The 13,882-nt window shown below is 23.8% G+C and overlaps 1 protein-coding gene across 1 annotated transcript in view; it reads left to right on the top strand.

The window, feature by feature from the left end:
- LOC129974634 (regulator of microtubule dynamics protein 1-like) overlaps positions 1-13,882 on the top strand; it is a 19,854-nt gene extending 5,972 nt beyond the window's left edge. Inside the window, exons 2-9 of the mRNA XM_056087567.1 lie at positions 480-642; positions 1,070-1,181; positions 2,435-2,571; positions 3,205-3,282; positions 4,857-4,955; positions 6,225-6,275; positions 6,443-6,523; positions 8,838-13,882. Coding sequence (XP_055943542.1) covers positions 480-642; positions 1,070-1,181; positions 2,435-2,571; positions 3,205-3,282; positions 4,857-4,955; positions 6,225-6,275; positions 6,443-6,523; positions 8,838-8,936 — 820 coding nt within the window. The 3' untranslated portion in view covers positions 8,937-13,882. The remainder of the gene's footprint in view (positions 1-479; positions 643-1,069; positions 1,182-2,434; positions 2,572-3,204; positions 3,283-4,856; positions 4,956-6,224; positions 6,276-6,442; positions 6,524-8,837) is intronic.

Raw genomic sequence — 13,882 nt, 5'->3', positions numbered from 1 at the left:
ATAAAGCTTGTGATAAATAATAAAAAGAAATAAATTGTATTTTTAAATAAATAGTATATTTTCATCGATGGAAATCTAATTAATGCCAAACTAAAGTTTGACTGATATTCTTTTATTGAAAAAGTAATAAATAAATTTTCTGATCTCCTGAGTATAATCTTTAGAAATTCTATTTTTTATGTTAAAAGATTCTATATTTTAAGCCAATTTGAGTGCTAAAACTAAATTAGATATAAATAAGAGTGTAAGAAAAATAGAGTAAAGCCATGTTAATCAATGATTTGTATTTACTTCCAAATCCATGGAATGTAAAATAGAATTCTTTTTATTTATCGCATATAATTTATTTTTCTCCCTGAACTACATAATTATTCAACTTTTATATAAAATGATTTGTAATGCGACAGTTTTATACTGAAAGAATTTTGCATTTACTTTCTTAAAGCTAAGAATTGACTGATTAGTAAATTCATTTATAGAGAGGATTTTCCTGGAGTATGGGCAAGTTTAAATGGTTCTCAGGAAGATTTACGTGTGGACAAAAATGTTGAGGCTTTACTTGAAGAATTAGATGCGCTTTTAGATTCTGATACTTCTGATAGAGAATATGTGTATAACCGTCTTTGCTCGATGAAAAATGAGGTAAAAATCGATTAAAATTTATTTTAATAATAATTATGAAGTTAATTTTATAATTGGTTCCTTGTAAATTTTCAAAATCATTAATATTTTTCTAACATCTAACTAATCTATTTTCTGTATATAATTAATGTGTGCTGTATTTGTTAAAAACTTTATACTTTTAAATAAATATTGTATCATTTATATTTTTTAAAAAAAATTTTATTATGAGCTGATTTTTAAGTAATAAAATTAGTTATTTGAATAGCATCTTATATATTTATATTTATATAGCATCTTATATATTATATATATATTTATATATATATATATATATATATATATATATATATATATATATATATATATATATATATATATATATATATATATATATATATATATATATATATATATATATATACTGACTTAAATTTCTTTTTATAAGTTTATGGATAATCCAGATTTTCTCTGGAGATTTTCAAAAGCAACTCATCTCTATGGCCTTGTCCTTCAAAATCGAAATGAGATGGAAAGAAGAAAAGAACTAGCCTTTGAAGGTACTGAATTTTTTATGCAAGAACTATTTTCATTTAATACTGTCTTCATCTTGTTTTGTTTTCAATCGAAAACCCTGTATTGAAATAATCTACTGGATTAAAATAGTTCTTTCTGCATTAAAATAGACATTTAATCACCATGTTTTTGTTATTATTATTTTTACAACAGCATCTAGTTTAAATATAGTACTTTAAGTGTTACAAATATTTAGTTATTAAAGTTGCGTTTTAAATCTAATTAATATTTTGGGTAGTGTTTTAACTAAACTGCTATTTCAAGAATAGTCTCTCTTTGTTTTCTTTTTATGAACACATTGCACACTTCGCTCAACACACTTCCAGTGCCCTCACATTTTTTCAAACTAGAAGCATACTTGGCAAGCAAAAGGATACATATATGCACATTTTTAATTTGCATTTGGTATTATATTTACATACAGTATTCTTAAATATTACTATATATTTTATGTATCTATTTATTACATTAGAATTTTTACAAATTAAAACACAAACTTTGAAATGAAAAAATGTATAATAATAAACACTTGTAAATGTATAATAATAAAACACTTTATAAGATATGGTTAACGATTGGCTATAGCAATAAATTTATTTATTATGTGAATTGAAGGTAATTATTTGTTAATGCTTATAATTCTTTCAATAGGAATCAATGTTCAAGGAGTTCTTTATATCCTTATCTTATACCATATAACTTAATTATTCATATTTTGTCATGAGAATGCGTAAGGTTTCGTTACCCTGGTAACGTAACAAAAATATTTGCCTCTCATTGATTATGCATCAATTCAACCGAAAAACATGAAAATGAGATATCTTGTGACCCAACCACAATGTTCAGTCTGCTAAAAACGAGAAATCTCTTGACCCGTATACAATGTGTTAATATGTATTGAATTAAAATGTCTTACTGGCCTTTTTTAAATGTTGTAAAGATGTAACTTTAATTTTTTTTAAAAATTAGTAAACTATGGAATCAATTTGAAAAATAGTGTATTGTTATATTCTTATAACTTGTAATTTATAAATATTGTTAACAAACTCTATGTAAATATTGATGCCATTTGTTTTTGAGGGACTTGTGCTGAAAATAAATCGTAGTTTAAAAGAAAACATATGAAAATTTTCAAAAGAAATTATATTAATCTTGTTATTATTTATTAATCTTAATAATTAATTAATACATACTTATAGAAAAATATCATTAAGATTGCATTTCTTATTTCTTTTAGCTTGTGAATATGCAAAAAAGGCTTATGAAATAGAAAAAAATGATCCAGAAATTCTTAAATGGTTAGCCATAACAATGGGCTGCATTGGTGATTTTGTGGGAACTCACGAAAGAATTGTGAATGGACATACTTTTAAAGTAAGAATATTTTATTAATCAAATTATATGCATGATCTGAAATGAAAAAAAATAGTGTAAACCACAATGCCTGAGCTTATTATTTTATATAAACTGCTTGTATTCTTAAACATTTAGAATATTATTATTATTATTATTTTCCAATTTTCATAGTTATTTTAGTTTTGTGAAAGCATTTTAAAAATAATTTTAATTTTATTTTAGCTTTAATGAAGATATTCTGCCTTTGTACTAATAAATGAACATAAGTATTTCCAGCTATTATATGTAGATTGTGTGAAACTCTGACATTACATTGTTACATAATAAAAAAATTAATGAAAATTAAAATTTAATAGATATTTTGAAAAAGAAAGAAAAATGAGGGGATTATTTTTTTAACACATTCTGTTTCAAAAACCATTAATTTGATTCTGAAGAATATTTCTCAAATTAAGATATTGAACCACAAATTTAGGAAGAAAAAAATTATTTATTTAATAATGTTATGTGTAAATTCTCAGCTTCAGAGCATAAATTTAAAAAATTAATTTATTAATTACATTTATAAAAATTGTGAAACTAAAAAAATTATGAAATTTTGATGATGTTAAGTTCATTTTTATATTTCTTGTTCTTTTAACATACTTTTAGGAATATGTTGATAAAGCACTTATTCTGAAACCTGAAGATCCATCTTTACATTACATGCTTGGTCGTTGGTGCTATGAGGTAAGATATTGCATATAAATTTATCTAAATGTATATAATTTACAAATTAATTCTGAATTGAAATAGCATTTGATACTGAGATATCATAAAATTTATATTCATTAAAAAAATTGGCAAACTTCCTCTGATTTAAAAATATTTTATAAGTTTAAATTCTCCTGAATATAAAATATTCAAGAAGAGTAAAATTTGTTTTTACTATGACTTATTTTCCCAATTAAGTGTTAAAAGGGAAAAGAAATAATTACTGATGCACACTGATTCATCCATGTAAGATCATTTATTATATTAATTTTCAAGTTGTTCTAAGTCATAATAAATTCATGTTCTTCAACAGTATATATTCATGAACGTTTTGAACTTATTTTTAAAAATTATTTTTTGATGCCACTTGATTAGTAGGATTTAACTCTAATGGTAAATCTCCCTATGTGTTCTATGTATTTCTATATATGTTGTGTCTCATATTCTGAGGTATACTGTGAAGCCATTTTTGAATTACAAATGTATGTTAATTAAAAAAATTATAAGTCTACCATTCTTTGATATAAATCATATTTTGGTAATTATCTCATGAATAAGAATATTTAATTTAAGGTTGCTTGCAGCATAATTACCTATCAAGCCCAAATTTTTGAAATTTATAAAATTGTACAATCAGTAATATATTTTAATTTAAATAATATTTGCTTTGTAATAATTCAAATGTTTTGCTTTGTAAGTCAAATACATTACATGTGGTACATGGAACTATGATTTTTATATTTCATACTATACATTTGATGCTTTTCACTTGGTACATGGAACTATAATCTAAAATTTGCTCAACTTTTATGACTTTTATTTAATTGTTTAAAAAGGCTATTTATTTATCAGGTAATCAACTGAAAAAAAAAGTAAAAATAGTAGCATTTAATCAGAATGATGTCAAAATAGATTATAGATGCAGTATTGTATGCAAAATGGGGAGTATCTGCTTAAGGGTATTGGTAGTGGATAGTAAATGACATGTGATATTTTTTCTATGTGCATATATTTATTCAGTGTTGAAATAAATAAATTTAATTATAGCAGAATAATTTCTTTTTGATCCATCATATTTATTATGAGTTCAGGTTGTTTTTATCCACAATGAATATGTCCCAAAATAAAATATGAATAATTAAGTTATGTGGTGTAAGATAAGGATATAAAGAACTCCTTGAACATTATAAAATCATTAAACAAAGAATTATAAGCATTAACAAATAATTGCCTTCAATTCACATAATAAATAAATTTATTGCTGTAGCCTTTGTAATTTATAAGATACTTTTCTATAAAATTGCAATGTCTTTTTCACTGAAATAACTAACATACTTCTTCAGTATTACCTGTATGAAATCGAAATGTTTCCTTAAATTTTATGTTCATCAAATTTTTTTTTCATGCACAAAGAATCTAATGAGCACATATGTTTATAAATTTAAAATTTGTTTTTCTTTTTATTAAGAAGCAAAGAGAACATTATCTAAAAATTTGGTACCATAATTTGATTTTCTAATATTCTCAGTTGAATGCATTTTTATTTTTAGGTTGCTAGCTTATCTTGGATTGAAAGAAGAGTAGCTGCAACTTTATTCTCCACCCCTCCAGAAGCTACTTTAGTTGATGCCAGAAAACACTTACTTGAGGTAACTTTTAATGAAGTTTTATTGTTATTCCTCCTCTCAAATTTGAATTTTATTTCTCCCTACTTCACTATTGTATCTCTAACATTTGCTCACTTTATAGCATCAGTGATTTGTAAAAGTTGGCAATTTCTATTATGTGTCAATTACCAAAATGTTGATGTATTTTCTTTGATAACTGTCCAAATAAACAGTGTTTTCATAATAATCCTCTCTCTCTCTTTTTTTTTTTTTTTTTTTTTGGTAGAAAACAATAAATAGTTGGTGGTGTTGCTTAGTTGTGTAGTTCATTTTAGTACTCTTCTCAATTATACAATTTTTCAGTGTATAAAAATAAGCTTTATTTTAATGGTTACACTATTTGTTTTGTATTATTTTTATATCTTAAATAACTAACTATGATTAAAAAAATTTTTTAATCTGTTTGATGGTTTTTTTTTTGTTTTTTTTTTAATGTAAGAATGGCATCTTCTCAGTGAAAAAAAAATTGTGTTTTGCTCTTTCAAAATGATTGTTTATCAATTCTCAATTTTTCATGAGACTTTATTGATGTAATGAATCTTTTAAGGAAAATATTCTAAAAACATTTGAATATATTTTTGTACACTTTGTGTTGAGCCAGAAGGATATGATATATTCCATTCTTTAAATTTTGATATTTCATCCATTTCTTGAAAATAATATGTATATTGTTAGTTCACCCACATGCACATATCTATTATCTATTATGATAAAATCAACCCAGACCAACTGATATCATTCATAATAAAATATTATACATTTTTATTTGTTAATACTTTCTTTAAAGTATTATTAAGTTTAGCAGCCTTTTAAAAGTTTGCATCACTTTTCTCTCTTTAAAATTAAATCTTTTTATGACAGGAGAGTTGGAAATACCCAACCTTATAATCAAAGTCTCAAATTTGATGTACTATTGTGCTGCAATTATATAACTGCAATCAATAATTTACAATAAAGCTTTAGTAAAGTGAAATTTTCAGTAAGTATCTGTTGATGTAGAACTGTACTTTTTACTAATATTAATTTGTTACTTATTTTAGATTTTTATCATAATTTATCACATATGTTTTAAAATGAATATCTGATTTCAGTTTGATGGGTTACTCAGCATTGTTTTGGTTATTAATACTTCAGCATTTTATTCTTGTATCAAAAATGTCCTACTTATACATATTAGCTGTTACAGTTTTAATAATAGTCCCTTTTTTTATTTTGTTGCATGGTATTTATTTATTTTCTGTTTAATTGTAGGCGGAAAGACTGAAGCCTGATTGGAAAGAAAATTTATTATATTTAGCTAAGGCAAGTAGAATATTATTATGTAAGCAGTATTTCAGTATGGTTTACATTGATATTAAATAACTGGTAACCCTAATTTTGTTTAGCATATTTATTAAATAACAAATATTGTAGCTGTTCATGATTATTGTGCTATAAAATAAAATAATATATATATTTTTTTCTTTAAGACTTACATAAGTGAAGGAGATTATCATACAGCTATGGATTTAATTGACAGAGCTTTGAGCTTACCTGTGATTAATGAAAATGTAAGTCTTCTTTGTTTTGTTGTTCTTCTTTGTTAACTATATCATAACCATGTTAAACATGTCATAAAAATAAATGAAAAGCATTAAGATAAATGGGGGGGGGATATTAGCTTATTACATGTTTCACTAATGAAAATAAAGATAAATAAGTGAACTACAGTTCTGAATTATAGCCTTACTAATCATCATACTTACTTCCAATTTCAACAGCCAATTTTTTTTCAGACTATCACAAAAATTATGTAATGATGTAAAATTTTGTAAAATTAGCTTTTCATGTCCAAAAATTATTTATCATTTTTTTGAAAGACACATCCTTTTTCAGAATATAAGAATTGCTTTTCTAAAGAACAATATTGAATTAGAGACTATATTAAGAACTATAAAGCATTATTAATATATGAAAATTATGGTTCCCATTTATTATTTCTTATTATTCCAGTGCTAAATTATGTTTTTTGGAGATATCATATTTATATATAAATACATCATTTCATTTCCTTATTTTTTCTTTCTTGCTAAAGTTAAATAAAATGTAAAATATATATTATTTAAAAGATTTCTTTTTATTATTAAAACTAGATTGCTGATTATTAAGAAATAAATTTTGTCAGGACATCAAAGAATGTTTGAATATTAATTCATAGTATGGTTTAACATAGTCCCTGATGATGTGCAAAGCAAACATATTGTATAATATGCTGGATTTTTTTTTTTTTTAATTTTAGAGGAAAATTGTGCACAATCTAAAGGCAGCTTCTGAGCTAACAATTTACCATGCTTCATCTACAAATTATAATTTTTTTTACAATAAATAAATTGAATAGCATAATTAATGTATAAAACTATTAATTTTGATATGACTATGAAATGATGAATCAGTTATATTTTATAATACCATGTATTTAAATATTTCTTTAGAATAGAGTTGTTTTATCTTTTATCCTCAAATTGTCATACAATCCATTATACATTACAGTCCAAAGATTTAATCAGATCTTGATAAGATTTCACATTGCAAACAGCATTAATTAATATAAAAAATTATATGATATTTCTTTAAAAAACAATTTGTTGCTCTGGCTTGTAAAAAAAGTTTTTTTTAAAAAAAACTATAATTTTTCCAATATTTTATATTTATATTTCTTTAAGCTTTTTAATGCATTTCTGTATAGTGCTAAAATGTGATTTGCAAAATAGCAAATATTGTGGAATTTTGCTGAATCTAAGCAAATGTGACCACAATAAGAATATGATATATTCAAAAATTTAAATTGAGAAAATGGTGTCAAAAATAAATTTAATGGGAGGAAAATGACTATTTCTAAACTAAAAATAATAGTAAAAAGTTTTTTTAAGAAGTATATACTAGTTTTATTAATACATAGTAAAACTAGTAATAACGATTAATTAATGAAGAATAATTTTAATGAATATGCAAATTTAATTTTAATAAGCAGCAAGCATTAATCCTCTGAATGCATTTTTTTTTTGGTTTAATTAAAATTCAAAATAAATGGTACAATTTATATTAAATATATTTAAAGCTTCTTAAACAAAGAAACAAGAAGAAAAAAAAAATTTTGATAGTACATGTATAATAGCATATAATAGAAAATTAAATGAAAAGCTTTAAAAAACTTAATTATGATTACAAAATACAGATTTTATTTAATCACTAATTTTTTATAGCAATTTTTGCTATGAATTTTTAATTTTATTCCTGTTGCACAAAATTAATTTTAAATGTAGATGACATGTTAGCATAATATTTATATGAAATTTAATTAAAGAAAAAAAGGGTGAGAATGTTTGAATTAACCGAGTTTCACTATATTATTATAACTTGACAAAATACCTATATTAATGTAATACTTATGTCAATGTCTGCTAATACCTCCAATATTGGGAGCATAAGTACTTTTGTACATTTTGCTTTTTTTACTCTTATTTGAAAATAATTATTTTACTTTTCTTATACTTCAATTGTCTTTAAACAAGATAAAAAGCAAAAAGAGTTAGCAAGGAAAAATTAAGTTAAAATCAACTATCTTTACAATATTAAGATTGTTACTGAAAGAAAAACAATTTTTAAGCTAAGTCATCAGTTTTTTTATTGTTAGGTTAGACTTAATTGTATATATGCTATTAATACATACTTTGACATAATATCATATTTTGGGTGCATGCTATATAAGAATGCAAAGGTGTACCAAATTTAGTGATGAATCAAAGTTTCACTGTTCTTTTCATTGATGTCGTTGTTGTTTTCAAGTGTTAAGATATTACAGTTACTTTCCTTTGTTTTCTCTAGGATAATTTAATTCAAAATGAACTTGAAATTCTGGAGCGTAAATATCAGACATATCGAGATGAAGAAGAAGAAGAAGATGATGAAGAAGAAGAAAATTAGAAGTACTTGAAATGGTTGTGCATCTCAGAGGCAAAGCATCTAAGATGGAGCAATTATGGGTTTTCTTCTTTTTCTTACAAATGAAAATTTATGTTCACTTTATACTTAGAGACTTTCCATGAAAAATGTTTTTTATTAAAATACGAATGAAATTTGTCTCCTTTTAACTGTATATATGTCTATAAACATATATATATATATATTTATATGTATAATTTATTGATTATTATCAAATTCCTGAAATATTGTTGAATTTTAATTTTAAAAAATTCAATCTTCCTTCTATTAATTACGTTTTTGTCATGCAAGTGAAAATGCATGCCAGTAAATTGAAACTGGTTGATTTGTTTTTAAAAAAAAGGTACACAAACAATACTTTTGCACAGAACTCTTCAAAGTGTTCATACGTCATCTCACACTATGCTTAAGGATTTATTTATTTTTTCATTTTATTTTTTTTATATGAAAGTTAATTATTTAATAATTATAAATATATTTATTAGTGCTTTATCAGTACAATTATGTGTATTTTTTTCCTCTCTCTTTAAAAGACGAAAAATTTGATTTTTTGGGAACAAAAAAAAACTGCTAAAATGTTTCATATCGCAACTAAAATAATTTTATTTTTTGATATGAAACTTTAATATTATCATTATTTGTGAATTATATCTGTTTTATTATAATCATTCATTTAAAAACTTTTTAAATTCATTTATTCTGCTGAGATTTAGATTTCATTTCTAATATAATTGAGTTTTAAGTAATTATTTTAATTCATAATCAACTGAAAATTCAGATACCAGAATCACTGCCAAAAGCATAGTTTTTGTATCAATTTATATTCATTGAATTTGTTTACTTAAATTTTCCGAGCATTCAATTTACTTAAAAACTGGTTTAAACTTTATTTTAAACGATAAATATTCGTTTTTGAAATTCATCTCTATTTTTACTGAATTTGCACCTGTTGTTAAATGTAATGCACACAATGATTTTTAGCTACAAACCATATTTCCTTGTATGAAAAGTAATAATTGAGTAACAATATTAATTGAAAGCTGTTTTTTTTTTATTGTTATTCTTACTTTTATTGCTGATTATGATTTTATTTTATTTTTTATCCTTCATTTTAAGTACAAATTGTTGTGCTTTGCTTTTTTTAATTTTTATTACCTAGTCTTAACTTATTTTTGACCTAATACAGATATTCTTGTTTCCTATTAATTCTGTTTCTATTAATAAATTGATTCTGCGAAAGGTTGAATTTTTAATTAATCAGGGTTTGAATATTTAAAGTAGGTAAAACAGAATGTTTCCAGCTTTGTTCAAACAGATATTTTAATTGTTTATCATTTTATTTCACTAACTAAATTATTTAGGTTTCGTAAATTCCTTAAGAAAACATATTTATTGATGATATAATAATAATAATGCACACTACACTTTTGTCTTAAATCTTAGACAACAGTGGCATATCATTTAAATAGAATTTTGTTTGATCATATTAATTGAATAACCTTTATGATATCGTTTTTTAAAGCAAATAAATCTTTATCACATGGTGACCATAGTTTTTAAGATCTGTATTTTAAAATTTGGAATAAATAAATAAATCTCTTGGCAGGCTTGCTAAATTTTCCAAATTTTGTTTATATAAAATGATTTTTTTTTATAGCATAGTTGAATGAAGCATTTTTCTGGAAAAGTTTCCTGTGTGTGAAAGAAATGTTAGATTGTGACTGAATTGTGTCTGTTAGAAAAAAAAATTGCTGAATTATTTATGTTAAAAAGATATAAAATTTATGGTATTGTTATTAACAGGTTTGTATAATTGTATGCTCTTAACTGTTGTGAATGATTCTGTGAAAATATAAATGTTTGAAATGTTATTGTGATTATATTTATGAATTTGTTTAATAATATTGATTGTTATCATCTATTACAAAAGAAGCATTCCTAGCCAAACAAGTTTTAGTTACAATTTAGATCAAATTGTTGATTGTATTTGTATAGCAGAGTCAGCTAAGTCAAAACTGTGATATACTTCTGTATACTTATTTGAGCAAGTCATGAAAATCTACCTCTTATCTCCTCCTCCCCTTTGCACTCCTAATAATGCTACTTTAAAAAAAAAATGTGATTTTTTTTTCAAAAAAATGTCGTGTTTTACATTTTGATGAAATATATTTATTTACATCTCAATTTCATCTGTGTTTTGATTCATAACTTTCCTTTTAAAAACATAAAATCCTCTGATCAAAAGAATTTTGTAGTTCCTTCCCCCCTCCCCTTCCCATACCGAATTATAAAATTTTCATTTTTATCTGTGATTTTTGCAATGTCTTTATGTTTGGTCAATTGAAATGGCATATGAATTTTTAAATATGCTTTGATAGATCTGATATATGTAATTTACTCATGAATTTAAAATATCTTTAGACATAATTTATTTGATAAAAAAAGTATCCTATTTCTGTTATATAAAAGTATTTGAATATTAGACTGAAAACTACATTCTTTAATACTTTCATGTAAATTTTAAATATATTTAATAATGATTTCATTACTCATTAATTATTATACTTATTCACCATTCATAATCTTTCTAGATGAGAATGATACATACATAATTATGATACAGTATTTGCTTTCAGCTTGTTATAAAATCAATTATTTTATTTTCTGTAATGATATAAAATAATTGTTTTTATTGTATTAGATATTCATTACATAGAAAATTATTTTCATAAATTATAGTCTATGTATTTTCTGTAGGTGGTTCAAGGTCACATTTTCTACTGTGTTACTGGTACCAGACAACCAATAACGAGGTAGAAAATATGATCTTGAACTGCCTACAGAAAATGCACAGACTATAGTATATTTTTGCATACATTTTAAAGTCATTTTTAAAATTAAATTTATTTAAATAAAAACAAAATATTTTTCTGCATTATTTTGCATGAAATTTATGTTTTAATATTTATTTGTAATTTACTAATCAAATAAAAGTTTTAATTTACTAATTAAATAAAGTTTCTAATATCTTAGAAATTTGAGTTACCATTTATCTTCAAATTGTTTAGATTTTGACTCAAAGAAAAGCTCATAATTTTAAAATTTAGTATTAGAAATTTGTGATAAGAAATTATGAAAAAAAAAATATTCCAAAAAAGAAAATTGAAAAAAAGAAGTACATAATTTATATATGTGTGTGTAATAGTTGTGGTAAATTAAGAGGGGAATTTATCAGTTGGATCATATCTATCATTTTTCGTCTTTGCAGTTATGGGAAATTTTATGTAACAATGATTTCGCGAGTATATTATCAAACCAAAATCACAAAACTAAATGCCATGTTCTCAGAGAAAAGGCAGTTATCAATGTGGTCTAGCTTTGATATATTTAAAATGAGAATTTTTGCCCCATTCAGGAAATAAAAGTATAGGATTTTGTTGACATTACAATTATGTGGGGTTTATAATGTTATTTACTCTGCCAAATAGATGCCTGACAGTTAAAGTTACAATGATTGCAAGGCAAAGAGAGAAAAAAACCCAAAACTTGTAAGAACTTATAAAAATTAAAGGAACAGTTTTTATCTTTTTCAATTTGAATAGTGGAAAAGGAAATTATCATGGACTTCTTTAAAATGATTTCTTTCATGATTACAGAAAGAGTTCCATTTTTATCCATTGTTAAGATTCTTTGTTAGAAAATTGATCAGTCAGAGACACAAGAAAATTTGATAGAAAGCAAGAAAATCAGAATTTATATAGCTTCAGAATTGAATTTAGCTCAGGCAGCACTTGGGTTTTCAGTTTGCTGAAATTCAACAAAGGGGAAAAAAAGACCTTACAACAACTCAGAAATGAAAGTAAAGTCTGAGTTTGAGCAGCTTGAAAAAAATTATTTCTACGATGCAGATAAATTGAAATTATTTCTCACACATATTGATGGAACAGTGAAATTATTATTAAATAAATTAGCATTAATATTTATAATATCATAAACTTTCTTTTCAAAAAAATTTTTATTTTAAATCCCCTACATAGTCCTCCTCCCATACTCATCATGCTTTTTCCCACAGTAAAGGTTTTTTTTTGCTCATTCTGTTTTTTTTTTTTTTTTTTTTTTTTTACTGGAGTTGTATTAAATAGAAAGATTAATTTGCCAAATACAGAATAAAATGTTGTTAGACTTGCTAAATGTGATGGTGGATGCAGCTGACATCTCACAAACTATTTGTTCTCAGTATTCTTGATGAAGGGCATTCTGCATTCAATGCTTGTTCTCTATTTTATATATGTTGATGTTAATACTACGTTAAAAAAATCTTAATGTATTCCATGCACAAAAATAGAATACATTAATAAATGCATACATTATGTCCGGATTATTGATGTTGAATCTGCTGTTCTAGTTCTATTTTACATTGTTTTTGCACTGAAATGCTTTTTTTATTATGTTGAGATTTTTCTATTCTGTGGAAAAAAAATAGGTGAAATGATTATGTGTTTTTGTATTATTAATTTATGTTTTTACATTGTGGAAATTGTGAATTTTATATATATTATTGTATGTGCATGTGTGTTTTATAAGTGTGTTATATATATTTTCTGAATAAACATAATCATTCCACATCTTTATTGATACCAGATGTATTTTTATTTTTATTTATAAAAGCAGAAATAATGTATAGTTCATGAAAAATCATTTTCATAACTGGTCTTGGACCTGTTGATTAGAGTAGACTATTCAGATTCTTTCATTTAACCCAAAACTATTCCTGAATTCTATCAACTATTTTTTAGAAAATATCTATATTATCATTTGTATTGAAGACAGTGGTATGAGAAGTATTAAATTTGGTAATTACTGTGTAATAAAGTGTTAAAAACTGGACCATGATTGAAAATGTATTACATAGAAAATGTTTAAGGTTG

This window comes from Argiope bruennichi, chromosome 1 (assembly GCF_947563725.1).
Source record: "Argiope bruennichi chromosome 1, qqArgBrue1.1, whole genome shotgun sequence".
Taxonomy (NCBI): domain Eukaryota; kingdom Metazoa; phylum Arthropoda; class Arachnida; order Araneae; family Araneidae; genus Argiope; species Argiope bruennichi.
Note: the sequence above shows the minus strand (reverse complement) of the source record. Positions and strands in the feature narration are given on the sequence as shown.